At 42.9% G+C, this 24,609-nt stretch overlaps 1 protein-coding gene across 3 annotated transcripts in view; it reads left to right on the top strand.

The window, feature by feature from the left end:
- Nucleotides 1-24,609, top strand: part of PPFIA2 (PPFI scaffold protein A2) — a 1,995,062-nt gene that overhangs the window by 984,977 nt on the left and 985,476 nt on the right. For all 3 annotated transcript variants that reach the window (XM_085652973.1, XM_085652974.1, XM_085652975.1), the window contains one exon: nucleotides 16,177-16,341. In XM_085652973.1, coding sequence (XP_085509099.1) covers nucleotides 16,177-16,341 — 165 coding nt within the window. The remainder of the gene's footprint in view (nucleotides 1-16,176; nucleotides 16,342-24,609) is intronic.

A 24,609-nucleotide genomic window follows, 5' to 3' on the forward strand; every position in this document is an offset into this window, starting at 1 on the left:
ATCCAATGGGGTGAAACCAATTTTAAAGCAAAGGATTGAGGAAAGAGCATACACACTTGTCTTGTTCTAATTACTTTCTATCAACCTTTTAACTGCACAGTTTAGTAGGTTAGTTGAACATATTAGAACAAGATTAATGCTTAGTGAGTAATAGTTCTTTGACGGCAAGTTTCACTATGACATAAAAGAAAGGCCCCTGAGGGGAGAAAATCTAACATTAAATATACTGTGACTTGAAAAAACCCATTGCACATGTAGATTTATCATTCTTCTTGCATTCATTTTGCTCTCTCTTGCTTTCACAGCACTCAGCGCTGATGTAATATGCATAAACATTGTACAGCAACTGATAGAGTAAAACAGATCAGCTCCAAGGATGCTATAAATAATGTGTGAATACTAATTAACGCCATATATTGACGAATCGAATGTATGATGTTACAATGCATTTATTTACAACACATGCCTTTACAACGCAGTTTTTACATCGCAATATCCTTTACAACGCATTCTTTTACATCGCATGCCATTACATCGCATTTTTAGAAACCACCTATACAACGCATTCCATTACATCGCATTATACTATTACATGGCATTTAAGGTAAGTGTGAATAGTGTATGGGCAGTGCTTAATTTGTAAAATATTAAGTGCAGGTGCTCTAATTTTTTTAGGACACGCCCACTTCCCCAGCCCGCCCACTTCGTACTGTGGCCCCACCCACTTCCTTTGACTCCACCCACATCCACAAGCCTCAACACGGCAGAGTTGCTTCCTCACTCCTTGAGTTCCAAGGCCTGGCTCCTCACATAAGCGCCTTGGCGCCTCACATCTACATACCTGCCCAAGTGCGTGGATACTCTCTCGGGTCATTAGTGCACTATACAAATCAATATAACATAACAATATAAAACACGGAACGCCTATGACAATAACTTAAAAGTGAACTCAAATTAGGGAATGTTTGTAAATCTCAAAATGCAGCTTTAGGAAAGGTCATTTGAGTACTTGAGGCAGCTTTACAAACTAAAGAGAATGTGCTTGTACTGTTTAAAAGATAGGAAGGGATGAAGGAAGGAATATATTACAGAAAGCAGCAACAATGCATGCAGGAAAGGGAGTACTGGTGTGAGGAAATAAATAAGTAATGGATGACAGAAGAAGGGAATAAGAAAAGAATGTGAAAGAAAGAAATGAAGGGACAGAGGGAGAAAGGAAGTGAATGATGTGATGGATGAATCAAAAGAAAGGAAAGGAGGAAGAAAAGTCAAAGAAAGGGTTGAGGATAAGAAAGTAAGAAATTGAAGAAGGGATGAAGGAAGGAGCAGGAAAAAAAGAAAGTAAGGAAGGAATGGAGGAAGAAAGAAGAAATGCACCAAGGGATGGGGAATGAATGAGGGTGTGAGAAAGCAAGAATGGAAAGAGGAAAGAAGGCGTGGCTGGAGGTACTGAGGAAGAGAAAAAGGAAAGGCAAAAGGCGGGACGAAGGAAAGGAATGAGGTCATGGGAATGGATACGAGTATGAAAATTACTGGGTGAAGGTGAGGCAGACGGAATACTGTCAATGTAATATTGCAAAGAAATTGAAAAACAAAAGATTAAAATACATTTGTGTCCTTATCACACCATGTATGTTTATAAAGCACATACTCACCAGAGGGGGCCTTAACACCAAATTAAAAATATTGTTATCCAACTTAATGGCACTAATTTTATCGACCTCAGAAAGATGACCGACCGGGCCCCACACCATTATTTAAATTTATGACAGATCAAACACAGATTTCTGGAGTGGATACATTAGCTAACTGATGAACCAGACCCAGCAAAACATTTCTTGAAATAAAAGGCAAAGAAGGTGAACAGGAAGTATCTAGATTACTCTTCTAACTAAATCTGTGGAACACGGCTTAAAGCTTTGCCTAAGTGCATGGCGGATTGAGCATTGTATGAAATCTGCAAGAGGCAACTTATAATGTCATCCGACACACACACACACAGATACTTCTCACAGAATAGACAAGGAGTTAAACAACAGACTGTATTGAGACCTCCTTTCCTTGAGAAATACAGATGAAATCTAGAACGACAGTGTATTGACAGCCCCACTATGGCAAATAACAAGTGGAGAAGCTATCAGTTGCATTACAATGCTGCAAAGGTCACCAGTGCAAGTATGACAAATGGGCCTCTGTCACTTGCCCCTTCAAGTCCAAGTGCCACTGCAGGCTGGAGCGTATGTCTGTCACTGGCACACTCTCAGAGTCAGTAATGATCAGAAGAATATCAAAACTATATAAGATTCAGAACTCGACACATACACCACAGATGCATACCATTTAAATGTATGCTCGTTGCAGGTATTGTGGCATTCCAAACCTCTCAAGTGAATGTGCCATGCACACTCTATAAAGGGAAGAGGTAGCCTTGAGCAATCTTTAAAGGGTTGTTTTTTACATGTTTAGTGCAAGCTGCTCTACGGTCTACTTTTTATTTTACATGTTGTAGAAAATGATAATTTGTCAGAGCAATCTATACACGAGACAGCCAAGATAAGGATAAGGATAATGGAAATTGTGTAATTATATTCATCATTTTCACAGCAAAATGCACACCACTTCAATTTAATTGATTTCAACAGAAAGTACAACATGAAATATTCTGAAGGCAGCAACATGTGCTTGCAAGCTAAAGGTACTAATCTGTTAAATATGTTCAACAGCCCTAAAGGAATTTCACACTATTTAGAGATCATCGGTTTAGGGGTGTCGCTGTGCTGTAAAGTAAGTGAAGTACAGTGTTTTGCTACTTACTATCAGACATCCTCCATGATATGGTGGGTGCACCTCACAGTAGAGGAGTCTGGGAGTCCATACCTGCGGCATTTACATGAGGATGGTCATGGAACTGAACTAAAGCAGACTGGTATGCGATCACAGTCCCTATCAGAGCCCCTGCAGAGTATGAGGGTATCATCACACACAATCTCTATGAAAGGTCTGCAGGCATGGAGAGTATCACAGTCAGAATCTGCACCTAAGAGACTAGAGAGGAGTCCCATTCAGTAGGAGAGGCCTGCAGATTAGGAGTAGGGTCCATATCAAGAGTACCACACACCACCATCCACATCAAGAACACCACACTTCAGAAGGTATCACAGTCTGTATGAACACGGTTGAACAACAGCGGAGATCACGCCCTCTGCAACAGGGACCGGGCTGACCGATATTTGCAGACTGAACTAGTGGGAGTCACCAGAACAGGCTACACATTTCAAGTCCTAGTTGGATCTCGCCAATGGGGTTTCTGCTGGAGATGCAGAGTGGGGCATTGATACCCCTTCCAATCAGCATTCCTCTACCTTTCCACCGGCATTTAAGCCCCCCTCATGCCAGCTTCTCATACAATAATTAACATGATATCCCAGCATGATTGTGTGACAATCTGAAGCTCACTTCGCCCCCATTACTGACGAGGTAATTCCCTGTGTGCAAGGCCACAAAGGTATTCCTCCATAACTAAGTTACATTGTTTTTAAAACTTTGAACATTTTAGCTACTGGCCCAAAGTATACAGCGTTGTCCATTAAATTTGGCCTACAAAATCCCACTTTTAACTTGAAAATTCTCTCACAAAACTTTTTTCTACATGGAAAAGTTTCCTCAAACGAAGTAAGGCACAGTTGGTAAAGTCATCATACTTTGTGAACTGAGCTAAGTACAACATGCTCAATTTTGAGGTGAAGTTTGCATACCTTGCCCACCTGTGACCATCAGACTCCCTATTGAGGGGCCGGTGAGATGCACACTCTGTGCTAACTGCTTAAACATGCTTTAGTAAACCAACTAGTTGTTTTTTGCTTACATTGACTTGTTCAGTAGGTAGATTAACTTACTAGAGGTAATACTTGCTGTTTAATTTTATAACTGCTTTTTAAATACTAACACTTCGTTGAGTGCATCTGTGCAGGCAAAGGGGGCAGGATTGGACTGGGCCTGAAAATAACAGGCACACCAGACCATAAAACAGGCCCATAAAGAGACAAAAAATGTGCCCATACACACCAGCCCATCAGGCACGACCTGATTGCCCCATAGGCCAGTCCGACCCTTGAAGGGGAGTCTGCAATGGGAAAGTACAATGAAAAGAGGAGAAAGAAATTGCTGCCCTTAGGATGTCAAAATGAAGGGATTAGATATTATGGATCAGAGATTCCTATTTAGGTGGGCGTGCGATGTGTATAATCAAGAAAGCAGCTTTATTTCCTCCAATTGAGTGCAAGTTAATGGCAAAATTAGGTTTGCTCACTTGATGTCCGAAATGTTCCTTTTTTTCTTTCTCCAAATGGTGGCCCCATGATGTCGAGTTGACTTTTTTTCCTTTACTACTGGGCCCTCCATGTCTCTGCCTTTCAAAGGCAGGCATTTCCCGCTCTGTTAGCAGCCTCTGCAGGAAGCTCGCCATCATTTTGAGCTACCACCTTCTGTGTTCTCATCCTCACTGTCCTAACAGGCAAATACCTTTCATAGTCTACAAAAGGATCTCCCGCCCAGAAAAGCATCCTCACCCTCCAAAAATTATTAAAATCAATGGAATTCAACATTGGCATAAGTCAGTATAGAAAATGGGTCCCACTTCCCCTGGCTAGGTAGGAAAAACCAGTCTTTGGGTGAATTTACAAATATAACACGGAACACTGGTACACAGCTGATGGCAGAAAAACAAGACTAGCTGAACGTAAATGTTTTCTCGAGTGGCACGTTCAGGTATTCTTGTTTCTCTGCCATCAGCCGTTTACCAGTGTTCAGAGTTATATTTATCTAAAGTATTCACATGGCTCAATATGCGAAATAATATTTTATAGTGTGGGGCCCACAGTGGTCGAAATGGGGAAAAAAAAGTAGGGGAACTGTGGGCGGAGAATCAGAGGGTGGGATTAACCTGAGGATTGGATCAGTGGGCGGAGTTAGAGGTGTGGCCAGGATTGGCAAAACATCCTAATCTTTAGTATTTGTTTGGCATTTCACTGACTAGTTACAGCTTATTATTTTATGTAATTCAACCAATGGATACACATGATTATTTAACGATTAATATGAGTTATTGACATTAAAATAAATTCAAAAAGTGGGATATGTTTCTAATCACAGAATGTCCCAAATATGCTTAAAAGTGGAAGCACAAGCCATTTGTTTCCAAGCCATGGATTTTCTGTCGTCAGCAATATACACAGAGACAATAAATTTTACGTCTGTAAATCACTGTATGGGAAATGTTACATAAGACAAAGGACTACAAGGTGTAGGAGTCACATGACAACCATATTAGTAGGCAGTATAGTTGAATAGTGATTGATCTGGAGAAACACAAACTCAGAATTTAAAACTTAGTACCATGTTTGGGGGTTCACTTTAATAATCATTATTGATTTCTATCCGAATGAACACTTTTTGCAACATTAGGATAATCAAAGGCTTAGGGAAAAAAACATAATGCTCTAGTTTATACCTTGCAGTTTGTATGCAGCTCTTAGATGAAAGTTAATAGCTCACTGTTCTTTGTTAGGATTTTAACTTATAAACTGCAAGTAGCAAAAGGATCTTACTGACAAAAGCAGTAACCCACTGACCTATTTACAATATGTGCACTTTGTGATGGGCATGGTACATGTTCTTAGCAGCAGGCACATTAACCCTATCTTTCCATGAGTCAAACCTTCTACTAGACAAAACTCCGATCTCGCTCTAGGAAGACGTTTATTCACCGGAGTTATCATGACATTTTTATTATTGCCGAAAATTGCTGTAGGCCAGGAAGGAACCAGCAAGTGCTTTTAAACCCATAATATCCAACGCCCCCACTCAAAGTCAGCACCCGTTGCGGTCACACCGGTCGCACTGCCCTAGAGCCAGCTCTTCTCAGGGGTCCTGTGACCTCAGTGACAGAGTCACTGTTGCTCTAGGGTCTGCTACTTTATAGGCCTGCCTGCAAGACTGAAGGTGAACTTCAGCATAGATTGTGGTGGGCAAGCCTTCAAGGTGAACCCACACTTGCCACTGCTAGGGTCCACCTGCTTGTGTTAAGACACCAGGGCTTTTCCGGATTTGCGGGGCCTTCTAAGGTCTAGCATGGGAATGTGCTCCCTCAGGAGAATGGTCTGGGGGGCTGGTCATAAAGGCTGAACCTGGCTCCCCAGTTCTAAATTCGGCAGCTCTGCCCCCAGTGCTACATCCTCTCCCACACTGAACACCATACCGCCCCACTGAGAGAAATTCACACTGCCTTCAACTACAATCCAATTTGACCTGCTATAAACAAGTGGATGCTACTCAATTCAAATTACGCACTAGGCAAGAGCAATATGCTGCCTAAAGGAAAAAGTAACAACATCCTGGAAAAAGCAAACACTCATAGGGAATGAAAGATTAAATAAAGCATGTGAAATATAAGCAGAAACAACATGGTGAACTTAACGCTTTTACACTCACTATTCAGAAATCAGTGTGTGCTTCTGCCTGAAAACTACAGGGCCCAGAAAGGACCCATTTCAATGTCCACTGCTTATATGCTTACAAAACGTAAGCAGTATGGTTTATAAAGACCACATTTGTGAACACAAAGCCGCCCTACACATTTTGTTTTCCAATCCACCCATCAACCAGGTATTGTAGTACCTCCAGGTTTGGCGCACTTCCCCACCGGGGAAAAACAGCGCTTCACTGGCAAACTCAGTAAAGTGCCGCTAATGTTTTTGGGGTTTGAATAAAACCGATCTGGCCACTTTAGGAACACTCCGTCTTGCTTTATTTAGTTATTGATTTTTCATATTTTGAACCTTTTATTTCCGTGGCTGCACTTTGGAATAGAAAAATGGCAAAACGGCATTTCCAGAAAAAGTGGGTTTTCTTCTTGCATTCATTCACAGGGGAACAAATGAACGACAGGAAGAAAGAGAGGGTGAGAACCATTTCTTGAGTCATGGTTTTCGGTAAGTGAGGAGGAGTTAGACAGACAGAGAGGGAATAAGAGTAAGAAAGAGAGGGGGGGCAGCCTCAGCAGTAGAGCAGAAGCGGACACCTACCTTGTCTTGTCTGGGCAGGAAGCAAGAGACAGAGACCTTTTCCTTCTCTGCTCCCCGCCCGTCCCCGAACAGCCACAAATGCCAAGACTTCTCTGCAGGACTTGGATGTTTCTTATGTCCAGGGGCGCATGTTCAAAATAAAAAAGTAGGGGGAACGGAATCTATAGAATTAAAGAAGTAAGGGCACTTCGACCACTGGGGGCCCACGACTGTAGCTTCTCCATCCGCTGCTGCTGGCTTTTAAGTTTAAAAAAGATTTATTTTGCTGCAAAAGTTAAAAGCAAGCAGCTGCGGAGGAAGAGCTGCAGCCGTGGGCCCCACACTATAAAATATTATTTAGCATATTGAGCCATGTCCATGCTTAAATATACACCATAACGATTATTAAAGTGAAAGTATTCACTTACCGGACGGACAGCCTTCATTAATCTGCGAGGAGACATGCTGCGTAACACGCTGCTTTCTTCGGTCGTCGGTTGATGATTAGCCCTGCAGCTGCGCAGTTCTGGGCAGGCCGCGGTGAAAAATAATGCTTATTGGTCCGAATGTGGGGTGGGCACACACTTGAAGATTCGCCAAGGAGGGACGGGGCGGGCTATTAATATATTTTGCAATCATTCATTGGTAGCGCAAAGCGCATGAACGATTGCAAAATGTGGTGTGACAGTGACCTAAGCCGAGGCAGGGACCCAGGAAGCTTGATTTTCTGGCGGTAATATGTGGCTTGTAAAAAGGCGGGCGCCAAGCAGCTGCATCCAATTTGAAATATTTTAGCAGCACGCAGTCACTGGCAATATCAGCTCTTCACGGGGGAGGCTGGGACCCTACTCTGGGCTTAGTGAGCAGCGCGGAGCCAATTTTTACCCAAATTGTGTGTAGAGTAGAGGCTAAAGTGTAGACCCAGCCCTGAGAAATAAGTGCCGATGCTAAGCACCGGAAAGCACCGGCACAAATTAAGCACTGTGTTGGGGTAATAATTACTATTCTAACTCCAGTGAGAGCAACAGTAGGGTAAGTGTTGGGGTAACAATTACTATTCTAACTTCAGTGAGTGCAACAGTAGAGTAAGTGTTGGATAGTGTAGGGGTAAAAATTACTATTCTAACTCCAGTGAGTGCAACAGTAGGGTAAGTGTTGGATAGTGTAAGGGTACGCATAGTACTAATGGTATGATCTAATGGTATGAGTTGTAATGACTTGCGATGTCATGACATGCGTTGTAATGACATGCGTTGTAGTAACATTAGATGTAATGGCTGCATTGTAATGACATGCCATGTAAAGGATGTTGCGATATAATGACTGCGTTGTAAAGGTAGTGCGATGTAATGACTGCGTTGTAAAGGTTGTTTCCCTGAGGAATCTCACATCTGGTCTGCTAGCAGTGAAATAGTACACATGAAGTTATTTCTTTAGTAGATGATATCAAGGAGAAAAATGTTGCATTGTTGTAAAGAGAAAGGAGGAGAGCTGGGTTGGAGGGTGTACAAAAAAGATTACAAAATGTGACCATTGCTATGTCCTTGCATGATCATATTTAACACATACAGTATGTAAAAGGAGGTGGCAAAATGGGATGCACTGCAAGAGAGAGCTACTCACAGGAGCTGCATTTCAATATTACTGTGATTGTTTGGAATTTAGGCTCAAACAAATCTCTACTTGACTGGTTACATGGCATCTTTGGGTATCTGATGTTGCAATTAAGACCCATTAGGGACACAAAGACTGAGTCACCACTGATGCATTCACTGTAATCAGAATCGGACTGTATCTGGACGCTCTTCTTGGTTTGATTTACAGATATTTTCTATGTGGGTAGCTGTAGGAAAGTCACCTTGGCTGAGTTGATTTTTCATCTTTTACTGGACACTACTTTTTGCTAGTATTTGGACTTAATGCAATGTAGCACTGTTAATCAGTGCCATAGTGAATGTGCTTTGGCTCTAATATGGTTAGGTCTAAATTGGTCTCCACCAACTTGTCTTTTAAACTTTCCAGGATGGATGGCACAAAAATTGCACCAGTGGCTTGGAACTTGCATTTCAAATGCACTCCAGAGGACAGGTACTTGCCCTCTATGCCCAAGACGAGATGATGTGGGGTTGTTTACAGCTGGACAATGAATAGGGATTACACATCATGAAGCGGGACCGCAACAGTTGGCAGAAAGCATGACAGCTTCAATACAATCTCTTTTTACATAGAGCTCCAAATGAGCAGTCTCTATTCAATTCCATTTTCAAGCCTCTCCTTGACTCTCTGGCTCCAGTTCCAACAGGGAGAAAAACTGTTATTTGCCCCGAGGGAGGGGTGAGCTCTCAATTAAATAGGGAAGTCAGTTAGGGGGAGCAAGGACTCGTCCTGATATAAGAAGAGGTTAGCCATTTTGTATTTTGGACTTCTGGAAAATTTTACATTAAGGTGAAGAGGATATGCTGTAAAAGAGATGAGCATAGGTTAACCCCTTCGCTGCTAGGCCTTCCCCCCTCCCCCTGTGCTAAGCCTTTTTTGGGCTATTTGGGGTAGTGTGTGCTTAGGCCCCTGTAACTTTTTGACCACATAAGGTATCCATGCCAAATTTGCGTCCTTTTCTTCCAACATCATGGGGATTGTAAAGGTACCCAAGGTTTGTGGATTCCCCTGGAGGGATTCCCAGAAATTATCCAAAATGCAACTAAATATTTTTTTTTTTGTGAAAAATGGGAAAAACGGGATGCAAATGAAAGCGTCTGGGTTTTTCTCTGCAAATGGTATCAAAAAAGGATTTGTAGGGCTGAAATCACTATTTTCCCAGCTTTTAGGGAATGACAGACTTTTGCCAGAAAACCAACATTTTTTACACAGTTTTGGCATTTTTCTGGGACATAGCCTATTTTTGCTATTTTTTGTGCTTTCAACCTCCTTCCTAGTTAATGGTAGAAATGGGTATGAAAGCAATAATGGATCCTGGAAAGCTTTACATTTTAGAAAAGTAGATAAAAGTCTGAATTCAGCAAGGGGTCATTTTTGTAGATCCATCAAGGTTTCTTTATAGAAACTAACAGTTAAATTTAGGAAAAATTTAAAATTAGTTGAAAAAAACAGCCTTTTGTGTCAACATTTTTACCTGTAACTTCTTCTAATTATGACAGCTCTTTGAAAGCAATATACCGTTACATCCACTGCACCTTCCTGGTTGTGGGGATATATAGGACTTGTACGTTCACCAAGAACCCGACGAACCCAGAGTCAAAAACTGAGCAGCAATTTGAAATGGTTTTTTATTATGTTCCGGGCATATAGAAATTATTGTGGGAAAATGTATACATGGAAAAATCGGTATGAAAGACACCTATGTATTTCTGAAATGGGAACAAATTATAGAGTTTAGAAACAGCACATATTTGCACATTTTCGAAATTGGGAATACTCATACTAGCATGAGAATTATTGGTAATTTTTCAAAATGACTTCTTTTTTACACAAAGTCTTTCATTTGGAAGGCAGAAATGCATCAAAAATCAATAGGTAATAACAGTTGTTTTACAAATACGAATTACCCTAAGTCTCCCGATAAAAATGGTACCTCACTTGTGTGGGTAGGCATAGTGCCCACGACAGGAAATGGCTCAAAACCCAACGTGAACACACTTTTTGCGAAGTGCCTAGCTGTAGGTTTTTAACGCTAGCTCTGCCGGCACCTAGGGAAACGTAGCAAACCTATACATTTTTTTAAATCTAGACACCCAGGGGAATCCAGGATGGGGTGACTTGACTGCCTCCCACCATGTTCTGTTACCCAGAATCCCTTGCAAACCTAAAAAATGTTCCCAAAAAACAAATTTTCCCCACATTTCAGTGGTGAAAAGTTATGGAATCTGAGTGGATCCACAAATTTCCACCCACCCCGTGTTCCCCAAAGTCTTACGAGAAAAATGGTACCTCACTTGTGCGGGTCGGCCTAGTGCCCGCGACAGGAAACGGCACCAAACGCAACGTGGTCACCCCTCAATGTTGCACTGAAAGATGACCCTTTTTTGGCAAAGTGCCTAGCTGTAGTTTTTGAACCCTAGCTCTGCGGGCACCTTGGGAAATCTAGCAAACCTATATATTTTTGAAAACTAGACACACAGGGGAATTCAGGATGGGGTGACTTGACTGCCTCCCACCAGGGTCTGTTACCCGGAATCCCTTGCAAACCTAAAAAATTGTCAAAAAAACACATTTTCCCCACATTTCTGTGGTGGAAAGTTCTGGAATCTGCGTGGATCCACAGATTTCCACCCACCCCGCGTTCCCCAAAGTCTTACGAGAAAAATGGTACCTCACTTGTGCGGGTCGGCCTAGTGCTCACTACAGGTAACTGCACCAAACGCAACATGGTCACACCTCAATTTTGCAGTGGAAAATGACCCTTTTTTGGCAAAGTGCCTAGCTGTAGTTTGTGAACCCTAGCTCTGCCGGCACCTAGGGAAACATACCAAAACTACACATTTCTGAAAACTAGACACCCGGGGGCTTCCAGGGAGGTATGGCTTGTGTGGATCCCCCAACGTTTCCTTACCCAGAATCCCCTGCAAACCTCAATTATAGCTGAAAAAATCACCCTAATTAAAATTTGCCCCAAACAATCCCTGGCGTCTAGTGGGCTTTTTGCCCCCCAGGGGGGCAGATTGGGGGCTACTGCTCCATCTGTCCCCCACGGGGGCAGGAAGGCTGTAAGTTTGCAGGGAGGGGGTGGGGGCATGGGCATGTCAGTCTTGGGCAACCCCCACCCTAATTTAAATTTGCCCCACAATAATCCTTGGCGTCTAGTGGGCTTTTTGCCCCCCCCAGCAGGGCAGATTGGGGGCTGATGACCCCATCTGCCCCCAAGGGGAGGCAGAACGTCTACTAGACGCCAGGGAGTTTTTGGGGCAAATTTTAATTAGGGTGGGGCCTGCCCAAAACGGGCATGCCAATGCCACCACCCTAATTAAAATTTTCCAAGAAGAATCCCTGGGGTCTAGTGGGCTTTTTGCCCCCCGGGGGGCAGATTAGGGACTACTGCCCCATCTGCCCCCCAGGGGGGCAGGAAGGCTGTAATTTTTGCGGGGGTGAGGGCATGGGCATGCCCGTTTTGGAAGCCCCCACCCTAATTCAAATTTGCCCCAATAAAATCCCTGGCGTCTAGTGGGCTTTTTGCCCCCCCGGCGGGGCAGATTGGGGGCTAATGCCCCCATCTCCCCCCCCCAGGGGGACAGAAAGTCCACTAGATGCCAAGCAGTTTTTGAGCAAATTTTAATTAGGGTGGGGGCTGCCCAAAACGGGCATGCCAATGCCCCCACCCTAATTAAAATTTGGAAAAAAATCCCTGCAACTAGGGGGCCTTTTGCCCCCCCCGGAGGGGCAGATTGGGGGCTGTTACTTTTGTGGGCGGGGGTGAGGGCATGGGCATGCCCATTTTGGGAGCCCCCACCCTAATTCAAATTTGCCCCCGAAAAATCCCTGGTGTCTTGTGGGCTTTTTGCTCCCCCCGGAGGGGCAGATTGGGGGCTAATACCCCCATCTGCCCGCTAGGGGGGGCAGAAAGTCCACAAGACGCCAGGGAGTTTTTTGGGCAAATTTTAATTAGGGTGGGGGCTGCCCAAAACGGGCATGCCAATGCCCCCACCCTAATTCAAATTTGCCTAATAAATCCCTGGCGTCTACTGGGCTTTTTGCCCTCCTGGGGCTGTAAATTGTGCAGGGTGTGGGCATGGACATGCCTTTTATGGGCAGCCCCCACCCTAATAAATTATGCACCCAAAAGTAAATATCCCTGGTGTCTAGTGGGCTTTTTGTACCCCCGGGGGGGCATATTGGGGGCTACTGCCCCCATCTGCCCCCCAGGGGGGGCAAAAAGACTAAATCACACCCATTACATTTGGGGGGAGCAAAAGCCCTTGCCCAAGGGGCCGCTCCCCCCTCCCTGGTGTCTAGTGGGTGGATCCCTGCTTGGAGATCGCCCTCCTGGGGCAATGCCCAAGCAGGGATCCACTGGGGAGGGATACCTGGGATCCACTGGGGAGGGAGCCTAAAGGCTCATTTTAGTTTCGGTTTCTGTGCAATGAAGACAGCGCGACGTGCGCGCTGATCTTCATTGCACAGAAATCAGGGAGGAGGCCTCAGGAGCTGGGGAAGCTCTTCCTCAGCTTCCAAGGTCAAAGGGATTAAATAGAAATCCCTCTGCTGGCTGCAGCAGAGGGATTTCGTGCCCCTGGCCTCATGACGAAATGGTTCCGTCATGAGCACAGGGGCACCGATGCTCATGACGTAACCATTACGTCATGATCATCGAAGGGGTTAAGAAAGTAGACAGACTGGATAGAAAACATTCTCCAATCACTGCCAGTACCAAGGATAAGACTGACACCTAACCATCACCGCCTCAGAAGAATCCTGGATCTGGGAAAACGGCACATGACGAAGAAGGTCTTCTTGCCAGAAGACTCCAGGATCATGGTGGCACTCAGAGTCTGGATATGCCTTCCATGAGTTATGTGGCTCAACCCTTTTTGCCAGCTCCTAGGACACAAACCAGAATGACTCCAAGAGGACCCAGGTACCCACATAGGACTGGACCCTGTAGGAGTATTGACTGGGCAGATACCAGGCTGGCCAAAGCAGGACTGACAAGAAAGAGCTTTTTTTCAGCAGGTAGAGAAAAGGAAAGGTGGGGCCTAGTAATTTTTCCACTTCTTGGAGATTGAGAGCACAAGCTGAGGCTTGCCCGGGAAGGGTGCCCCCAAGGCAGACAAGAGAACCATGTTGATTTCACTCTGATCTTTTTAAGAGACGCCGACAGTACAGATATTTGGCTTGTAGACCCCTGCCCTACTACAAACACAAGCCTTGCCATGCTGGTGGATTTTTAGAACTAAAAGAGGCTGCAAATCTATCACAATGATAAAGCTACCTTGGCATATTCAAAATACAGCTCAGTCCTGCTCAGAACATTTGGTGCTGTAATCAGTGGCTTCGTTGGGAGCTTGACAACTAAGAATCTTACTTGGAAGGACTTTCACCAGGTCAGCCTTGGACCATACCTAATCGTTTGTCTCTATTTTTTAATATTGGTATTGCTTTACGTTTCTTGACTTTGATTCTGTTGGCACTGCTGAACTTAATATGCATTTCTCTGGGAAATTGTCTGCTTGTTCAACAGCTACCAAAGATTGAGCATCATTTCATTGAGACTTGTGTTGAGACCTAACCTGGGTGCATTGATCAGATGAGTTACGATTCCACATTCCGAAAATAATAACCCACTTTCTCCAAGTAACTTTTAGTCTTGTGGTAGCAATTTCATGACTGTGGCGTCTTATAAGGGTAGCTGCTTACATGGCATGATGTCCCAAGGATTGATATTGTGGTCAGTTACTCATTATTATATGGTAGGGAATATATTGGTGTGATATTGAGGGCCATGGTTGCATTAATTGAAATATAGTCTGAAAATGCATTCATAGCTCCCCAGGGTGACGTCAGGCTTTGGATATTATAAGATCAAAAAAGTGATCTTGTAAATATAGAACACTTACAGTCATCATAGTGTTTGTTATAATATCTCTTATATTGATAACTTGGTCCTTCATCAATGTCTCGTCTTGCAGCTCATAATATGTTTAATGAATTCCAAACTCATCATGAAACCCACCAGTATATTTTGTCTCGACTACTCCACTTGCCAGTGTAGAATTTCGTTTCGATAATCGCATGAATTTTGGAAAAGGGCTCTTTAATTGTAGGCGATGTTTCTGAGGAAATTCCTGGTATTCAGCCTTTTTTTCCTAAGAGAATGTTTTTGGTAGTGCTTTTCATCAAATATCAAAGTAGTATGAACAATGAAGAGATAAAGATGTGTTTATCCATTTTACTTAGAGTTCATTAAAAGTGTGCTCTCTGTCTCTCAATGTCAGGGCTGTCTAATTGAAACCTAAAAGCCTAAGTTGCTGGAGGCAAAATCTGGCAAAATGTTCAAATCGGATCAGAGAAGGCACAGAAATGCTTGAAAGTTGCTATGCTGGGAGGGTAAATTCACTCGAGCCAGACTGTGCCATGCTGGCAGCAGGGACTCATGTGATGGGGGTAGCAAAATAAAAATCAGACCACATGCCTCACATAGACACTTGTCCTACCAATTCAGTATTACTGAGCCTGTGTGCGCAAGGCGTACATGAGTGACGTTTAAAACTGCGATGTGCTGGTCTAGCTTCTCCAAGGACCTCTGGCTCTCAGGAAGGTCTAAGGAGTGTCCACTATTTGGGAAGGGGGCACAGACTTTTTTCCTTGACGGGGTTACCACTCATCATTTCACTGTTAACCCATTCGAGAGATTTCTGTGCAGTGCTACTGTGGATTAAACACTGGAAATACCTCTCTTTGAGGAATATTCGTTCTTGTAATCCTATTTTGCAAGAACGTTCCTAAGGAGTGAGATAAGACTCGCAGATAAGTCATTTTAATGGTAAATAGGCTCCAGTTATCCGCAAATTCAGAGTTATAATCAGGATATCTAAATATCCGTGTTTTGCGATATAAACCAGACTTCGCTGCTGATTTCTAGGCACAGAAACATATTCACACCTAAACATCATGACAATGTACCTCGTACTGGAAGTACACATAGATTGTGTCTATCAATTAGACTTCATTTTCCAATCTCCTTGATCGAACAAATGTGTCCTTTCAGCAGTAAATCCAGATATCCAGACATTGAACATCGATAGGTCTTACACTTCAGAGACTAAAGAATAGAAATTAAAAATGTGATTAATGAAAGCCATTGTAAATGCATAGTTTACATAAACTCTTGATCGTGAATTAAATTTGTCTGGTTTGATTAGTTCTTTGTCAGGATTACTACAAAAATGTGGTTTATACATAGGCTAAAAAAGTAGAGCTGTTATTGAATAAGATCGCACAATTCTCGTTGGTTAACAGTTTTCACATTGTTCTCTTTCGTTTCTTTAGGAAGTCAGCAGCTCGCCATAAGAATGTAGTACTGAACATATTGTGAACTTGCATATTAGTGGCATCATCTTAAGATGGAATTGATCTGAGTTTATTCTTTGTATGTGTTATTCAACAGCTTCTGTTGGAGCATTTGGAGTGCCTTGTTTCCAGGCATGAGCGGTCTCTGAGGATGACGGTGGTGAAACGACAAGCACAGTCTCCCTCAGGAGTCTCCAGTGAGGTTGAAGTTCTTAAGGCACTGAAATCTTTGTTTGAGCACCACAAAGCTTTAGATGAAAAGGTTTGTAAAAACATATATATATTTTTTAAATACTATAAAACAAATAGGTTCACTATTATGTTGCTTGTTCATAGCTTTTGATTTAAGTCGTCTGTTTTCACCTGAACATGTTGGGCTAGCTGCTGTTCGTGATACACATTCTTAAATTGCCCTGATCACTCTGTGAATTGTGTTTCATTTTACTGTATTTTTGTAAAATATAGTAGAATGCACAACAACTATGAAACAATTTATAATAATGTATGTGGTAAACAGACAGACTTGCAATCAGTTCACTATATTCTATGTCCGTCATTGCCCCCCTGTGTTTTATTCCTTTGCAACTTTGATCATTGGTTCTATCTTGGTTTTGCCACTCCCCTGCATCTTCCTGCCCTTTTTTTCAAAATCATGTCACACGTGTTTTAATTACTCGATATGTGTTGTTGCTACAACAGCAGCCAAGATTGTTTGCAGTAGCGGCTCGTGGAGGGAGTTCGGTGGGGCAGTGAGGCGGGGGAGGGGCAGGGTGGGCAAATGTAAACACCGGAACATGGATGAACGGAGGTAAGTACACATTTAAATTAATAAAACGAATTTCGTTGCGTGCGCTGCATCGCAAAATGTGATGCAGCGCGCGCAAAGGAATTTGTTTTATTAACTTAAATGTGTACTTACCTCCGTTCATCCATATTCCTGTGTTTACATTTCCCCACCCAGCCCCTTCACTGCCACACCGAACTCCCTCCACGAGCCGCTACTGCTTGTTTGGCAAAAGCATGGTCTCTTGTGCTTCATCTTACCTGAGACCCCAGGACTAGAAACCACAACCTTGCACTCAATACCCATTGTTTCCTTTATTTATTTTCTGTCAGCTACATATTCAGATTGTCCTGTGGTCATTGCATTTCATTTCAGTGGTGTCAGGGTTAGTACATTGTGCAGAGTATCCAGCTCCTAAAACCTGACCCTTTCCACCTCCTTTCAAATAAAGTGACAATGTCCTTTCCCAGTGCATGTTACATGTTAGGGTTTTATTCTTTAGCAAATTCTTATTCATAAACTCATTTTTTCATTTTTGTAAACGGTCCATTCTTAATTGGACAGTCAGCTAGCTTTGACTGTCCCGTTCCAGTCAATGTTACTTGATGCATAGGACCGTAAAAAGGAATGATTAGTTGAAAGGTGTTACTCGGTTAATTCCCTTGTCATGTTGTAATTGAAACAGAGGCACTGGCCGCAAATTTGCTTCAAATGTCAGGTATTAATGATTTTCTAGAGTTCATTTATGAAATATGGTGCATTGCATAGTATACTGCACTGCCATTCACAGAGATCATGCAGTAGCAGAAAGGCATTGCCTGAGACGTTTTGCACATGTTAAAACATTTAGCACATAAAAAAGTACAATATCTATCTAAAAGCTTGTTTGAGCAAATAGCTCCTAAGGATTAAGAGCATGTGTACTATCACGCCACTGGTATGTTTCTCAAAAACCAATCGGAAAGTAGCTCCCCTTGATTTAGTCCTGTGAAATAAATTCAAGACTTTTTTGGAATTCACTATTATTTGCACAAATACTTCTCGGGACAGTCACTGTTTTCCCTGAAGTAATCTCATAATGTTTTGGGCATTTCATTTCGCATGAGCAAATGTACGCCAAGCATTTGCTCATGCGAAACTCCCTGACTAAATGAAAATACATTTGCTAATTTATTTTTCTTCTTTTTTTCTCCATGTGGAAGAATTTTCTACATGAAAAAACCTCTTATCCCCTTTTTCTCAAACAAGGTTTTAAGGAGCTTCGTCGTTGGTCAAAGTCTTTCCAACCAACTTCCCCGGGGTTGTTCTATATAGAAAGTTGCAAGTTATAGTTCCCTTGAAAGTGAAAAATAATCAATATACCAGTGGCGGCTCCTCCGCTGAGGTTCACAGAATTAAAAAAGGAAAACTAAATGTTAATAACTTGACATTATTATCATTTTATTTGTTCCTGCTGCGGCATCTTGTAGGGGTGGGGCAGATCTGCTCTGCTCTCAGAGTAGGGGGAGGAGTGGTGGGCACGCCCAGGCTCCCAGTCCCTAGCTGAGTGCCGAACTAGGGTAGTCAGTCCCATCACCACACTGCATTGCAGCATTGTGATTGGCTATGGGGAGCCTGGGAGCCTGAGTGCTTCCTGCTTGCACAGAAGAAGCCAGGAAGAGGACGGAGGAGAGGCTATGGTCGGCAGGTAAGTAATTTTTTTCCCACCCCACTGCTGCTTCCCCAGAGCAGCTGCAGCTGCAATATACTGAATGTACTCAGACATTTGATGCACGATAACGTGGAGTCCTCTCCCGTTGGAAACACAACTTCTATACAATTTTACAGCAATTTGCCTCGATATACCTTGTATTGCATTCTGTATCTTGCTTATTTTCAATTTTTCAAGGCAAAACAAACGTGACAAAACGCTTGTTGACTAGTGTTTTGAGGGAGCCATCAAGGAGTGAATGTTTGATCTTTAAGAAAAATGAATACCATGAAGAATACCGAGCATATGACTTTGTTTTTGGTGACTACAGTAACTGAGGAGGCTTACTCTCAACTTTGAAGATAATTCTTGTGGAGTGCTCAAGGATCCATAGTAAACATGCCACGGATATCTATGATCTCATCCTAACCAATGAATTGGATATCATTATCCTCACAGAAACCTGGCTAAATTGCTCTTCCTCCCCTACCCTTGATCTTCTAGTCCCACCTCGTTATGACATAATTCGTATGGACAGATCACTGAAACAGGGTGGGGGAATAGCTTGTATACACAGGAACACACTCTTGGTCTCGCAAATAGAATCCCCTACTCCAATCTCATGTGAATACCTATGCATCACTATTGCGTGCAAAGCCCGCCCGGTTTGCAAACTACATACATTCTACCACCCCACAGGAGACAATCTTCCATTCATTGAGCACTTAATGGAAATCATCTCTTCCAATGACGACCCTCTAGTGTCCCAAATCTTCCTAGGAGACTTTAACCTACACTGGTCTAACCCTAATGATCATGTAGTGAATTGCCTGAAATCCTTCTTGTTGGGTCATGAACTTACACAATTCTGTGATAGCTCAACTCACAATAAAGGTGAAAGTCTGGATCTCATTATAGCCAAAGGTAACACCCTCACTCTGGACTCCATTAACCCATGCGATTGGTCTGACCACTTCTACATACTCTACTTCATCAACAGGAAGGTATCGGTAAAAGGGGTCCAGCCCATGAAAACAAAGTAATGGAAAAGGAACCTCAGAAATATAAACACTGAAGAACTAGCTACCCGTTGCAAAAATACCTTGTCCCCACAAACAGATTTGAAGGATGTAAACTCCTCTCTGATTTTTATAATTCCTCTATTTCTAATATCATGGATGCTATTGCCCCTCCACAGCAAAAAAACGCCTCCCAAAAAATTTCCAAACCTTGGTTCAACTCCGACCTAAACTCCGAACGCCGTCAGCTGAGGGCAGACGAAAGATCATGAAGATCCATGCCTTCCACCGAACATTTAAAGCTGCTTAGATCTATTAGGAATTCTTACAACAAAAAAGTCAAGAGTGCAAAAACAGACGTTTTCAGATCCCAACTCAATCAAGCTAACAACCGCCCTAAGAAACTATTTGAACTCATTAAACAACATTCGGTCAAGGCACCCAACCACCATGACCTTGGTGACAGCTCTCCCTCCTGTGATGACTTAGCCGCCTTCTTCTCTCACAAAACTAATAGCATCAATTTAGACATTGAATCAAAGAGGACGCTTCTCCCAATATATAAAGCCACAGCCCTACTTACCCACCAAGAGCCACTCATCCCCCCTAGTTTAAGCTTCAAAAACAGCGCATCCTGACACACCTTTACTCACCTCAATGAAGATGACATTTACAACACCCTCATCGCAATCAAGCCATCTAACCACTTCAGCAACCCTCTTCCCCCTCCCATCTTCAAGGAAATAAAAGCCTCCATCCTCCCCTTTTGTCCAAGATTGTCAATGCTTCTCTAGTGCAAGGCACGATCCCCGACTGTCTAAAATCAGCACAGGTCTCCTGTATCCTAAAAAAAACTAACGCAGACCGTTCCGATCTGAACAACTTCCGCCCCATTTCCAACATCCCCACACTGACAAAACTTCTTGAAAAATGCGTGCTAACCCAACTCTGCTCACACGTAGAAAAATTCCAACTGCTGGATCATCATCAGTCTGGCTTCAGGAAAGGACACAGCACCGAATTGGCACTCATGCAAATCACAGATAACATCTTAAAATTCCTAGACCTAGATCCTGCTTATTGATCCTCCTAGACTTATCTTCTGCCTTTGACACTGTGAACCACATCAAACTACTATCTACTCTGGAACACAGGATGGGCCTTTCTGGGTCGGTACTGAAGTGGTTCACTTCCTTCCTTCAAAACAGATCACAAAGAATAAAGTTGAATCATACTCTATCTCAGCCCCATACAGTATCTATGGGGGTAACACAGGGGTCCGCTCTTTCACCCATACTCTTCAATTTATTCTTGGAACCGCTAGCAAATGCTTTGAACTCCGCAAACATCCTTTTTCATATGTATGCGGATGACACTCGGCTCTATCTGAAAATCACCTCCCCAGAAGACATCATCTCACTCAACTCAATCCTGATGAACACTCAAAACTGGCTCACGGACAACTACCTCATGCTCAACACATCCAAAACGGAATTCCTTCTCATCGCTCCCCCTAATCACATTCCCTAGACTGACCTTTAGATGAAATACCTCACAACCTTCAACTGTTCCCCCCACATCATTGAGTCAGCTAAATCGCTCAGAATCACACTAGACTTGCACCTGAATATGAAGAACCATATCAGCAATGCAACCAAGGGAGTCACACATCAGTTGTGTATACTAAGGAATCTCAAACCATTCCTTCCACAGAAAGATTTCAAATTGGTGGTACAAGCTTTAGTTTTGCCAAGACTAGACTATGGCAGTTCCACACTGTGTGGTCTCCCCAAACTGAGCTTGGCCCCGTTAAGGGCTTCCCTTAATGCAGCAGCGAGACTGATTACTGGGACAAAAAGAAAAGATCATATTTCCCGAGCCCTAACGTCCCTAAACTGGTTACCATACGATGCCAGAATGCACCTAAAAATTGCCTGCATGACGCACAAAGCCCTCCACTTCAAGACCCCCATCTATCTGGCTCAAAAACGAGAACTATCAGAGGGCTGCAGAGTGTTATGAAGTGCAAGTACAATGCTCCTGAAACCACAGCTTTTCCACAAAAAGAGATCGAGTAACAGAGCCTTCTCTGGCATTGCCCCAAAGATTTGGAACTCTCTTCATCCAGAAATCCGTACAATCTCCTCGACCGATTCCTTCAAGAAAGAAGTAAAAAAAATCCTAATGCTCAAGTTACTGCCTGAATAGGCCTTGACTAGTAGACTACATTGCTGCCCTCTATTTGCTCATCTTGATTGACTTTGGACATGATTATATACCCGGGAATACCATTATTTAGCATGCATTGTACTCATATATGTTTGAATGTTCTTCACCCATTGCTGTATCCGCCCTAACCTCTTGTGAAGGTTTCGGACACCTACTAGATTATTGCCCGCATCTTGTATTATCATGTAATGAGCAAATGTTTTTGCTTCCCAATACTGTATCCCTCTCACCCAAAATTGAGAAGCGCTCTGATACCCGTAAGTGTCATGTTCGCGCTATACAACACTTTATAAATAAATAAAATAAATAAATACATGGACCATCTTATCACAACGCTGAAACTTTACTGTTCAGCTAGGCGATTCACATCAAGTGACAAAGCTTTCCTGGCTGTCCCCCACATGAGAAAGTCCCATATGGGAGGAAGGTCTTTTTCACATTTAGCCCCTCTCTATTGGAATATGTTACAATACCACATGCGCACACGCTCGGACCATCTGAAATTCAGGAAGCTGCTCAAGACAGAATTGTTTTGATCTGGTGTTTCCATTGTCTGTGATCCTTCTGTGCACCAAGATACCCCATCTGGGGTGATTCACGCGCTATATAAGTTAGATTAACATAGCATAGCATAACATGGACGCTGTACTCCTCGAGGAATATTTAGTGGCATTTCTTTCCCCCTGTAGCACCTGTTTACTTCTTACACTATCCTAATTGATTGCATTGATTTTGATACTGGATTTCTTTTTAAATATTCCTGAAATTTGGATTTGTGTAAGCTAACAGCACACAGCCACTGAGGTTTTGTTTACATAGATTTTAGGCATTTCAACTACATCCCAGTCTTGGCACAAATGTACTCCTGCCATTAATATGAGTAAATATTTTATCATACGAAGTGTGAGGGAATGTGCAGAAAATAGTGCACAAACTCACATGATTGTGAGCGTTAAATTATTTTTGGCAGTGGAAAAAAGGTTATACCAATGACCATGCTAGGTTGGAAACTGTAATTTGCTTTGCTGTGACAAAGTGTACAGAGTGCACAAGCTTTGCTCAATTGTAGTCAAAATCCTTTGCTTCTTTGTGCAACAGATTTCATGATGTAGTATGACTAGTGCAAAGGTCTCCAAGCATCATGAAATCCATGGGACACTCAGGCCTTCACTGCTATGCATCCCTAATTTCAACTGTTGAAAACAGTGAGAGATATGAATTGAACCGTTTCTGAACCTGACCTCTTACGCTCCCCAAGATCTCATCCCTTTGTAGAGCTATGATATCCGAATCTTCTGAAAATTCAGTGATAATCCGCAGGAAAAGCTGAAACCAGCCATGAAATGCCCGCATAACTCAGAAACTTTAGAGAGGAGTTTGTGCTGTGCCCAGGTTGGAAGTTCCATATAAAGTCTGCCTTCACTGATGAAGTTCTTGAGCAGGGAGGTACTAGTGTACTGATACCTTTGCAAGACGAAGGGGATTAGCGATGGGATGCTAATTGTCTGTGTGCGCTTTGGATTCATCTGAATGGATTTGACTTGGCATGATATCACCGGGTCTGGTGGCGCAGTGGACAAATGCATCCACTGTAGGGGCCTGTGTTCGACCTCATGGTCACAGGTTCTAATCCCAGCGGGTCCACTCAGCCTTTCATCCAGCTGAGGTCGATAAAATGAGTACCATTGAGTTGGGTAACAATATACATCTGTTATTCAGCGCCTTGAGACTTTCGGGTGATACGTGCGCTATACAAAAGTACATGTTATGTTATGTTATTACATTAGGTGCCACGTCGCCCAGAGTAAAATTAAAGGAGACCGTGTACCCCGATATAGTGTCACCTTGTACGGAGTTTACCAGAAACATTGCTCTACAGCTTTGCGTTGACACATATTTCTGCTTCCTTGTTTCAGGATAAATACTGTAAGACACCACTTCATGTGCTTGTACAGACAGACATGCCAAATTAGATGCTATTTATAGAAGGCAAAAACTCTCCATAAGGGAGAGGAGGCGGGAGGAAGGAACAAAAATCAAACCTCAAAGATTGTTGAGTCACCCACAACACTGCACGCATTCAGGAGTTAGGTTAACCTCAAAACGAGTTGTGTTTCCGTAGCAACATCAAACATGACTAGTTAGCTTTATTATGCACACCAGCTAGCAAGAAAGAGGAGGAGTAATTATAGAGGAGTACAGTCAAGGAAAATGGGCTTTTCATCAGCACCTACCTGCCTCTTCTACTTACCTACAATTAAGGTAACATAGAAGTAGTCATTTTCTACCAAGGTAAACCTCCGCCTGTCTCCAGGAACTTTACGCATAAACAGAATCGTGCAACTGTGCGTCTTGGAAGAGACATGGCGTAATTTAAAATCTTTCTATTTCTTTGGAAGTTGCTTTACAGCATAGAACCCATACAACAAATTTTATAAACATGCAATAATTGTATATTGCAAAACAAGTCAACTTAACATGCTTATTCCTTGCATGCATTTCTGGGTTCGGACTGCAGAGTACTGAAAATGTGCATTTGGATCAGCGCCATCTTTCACAGAAGGTGATCAACAGCAACTGCTCTCTTCAATAGGGCGTATGAGGGACTGCATATTGAAATTAGTCCAAAAAGTATTTTTCAGTGTTCTGGTATCTCGACTAGGAAAATAAGAATAATCATTTAGTGGCGAAATCACTGTAGGTCCTGGAGGGCACCTGAGTCCAGTGATGATGGTGGCAGTGATTCAGAAGTGCACAGACTACCAGAGCAGAGCTGGGGCATTAGTCTGTGGACGAACAAGCCCACTG

The sequence above is a fragment of the Triturus cristatus genome, chromosome 4_1, assembly GCF_964204655.1.
Source record: "Triturus cristatus chromosome 4_1, aTriCri1.1, whole genome shotgun sequence".
Taxonomy (NCBI): Eukaryota; Metazoa; Chordata; class Amphibia; order Caudata; family Salamandridae; genus Triturus; species Triturus cristatus.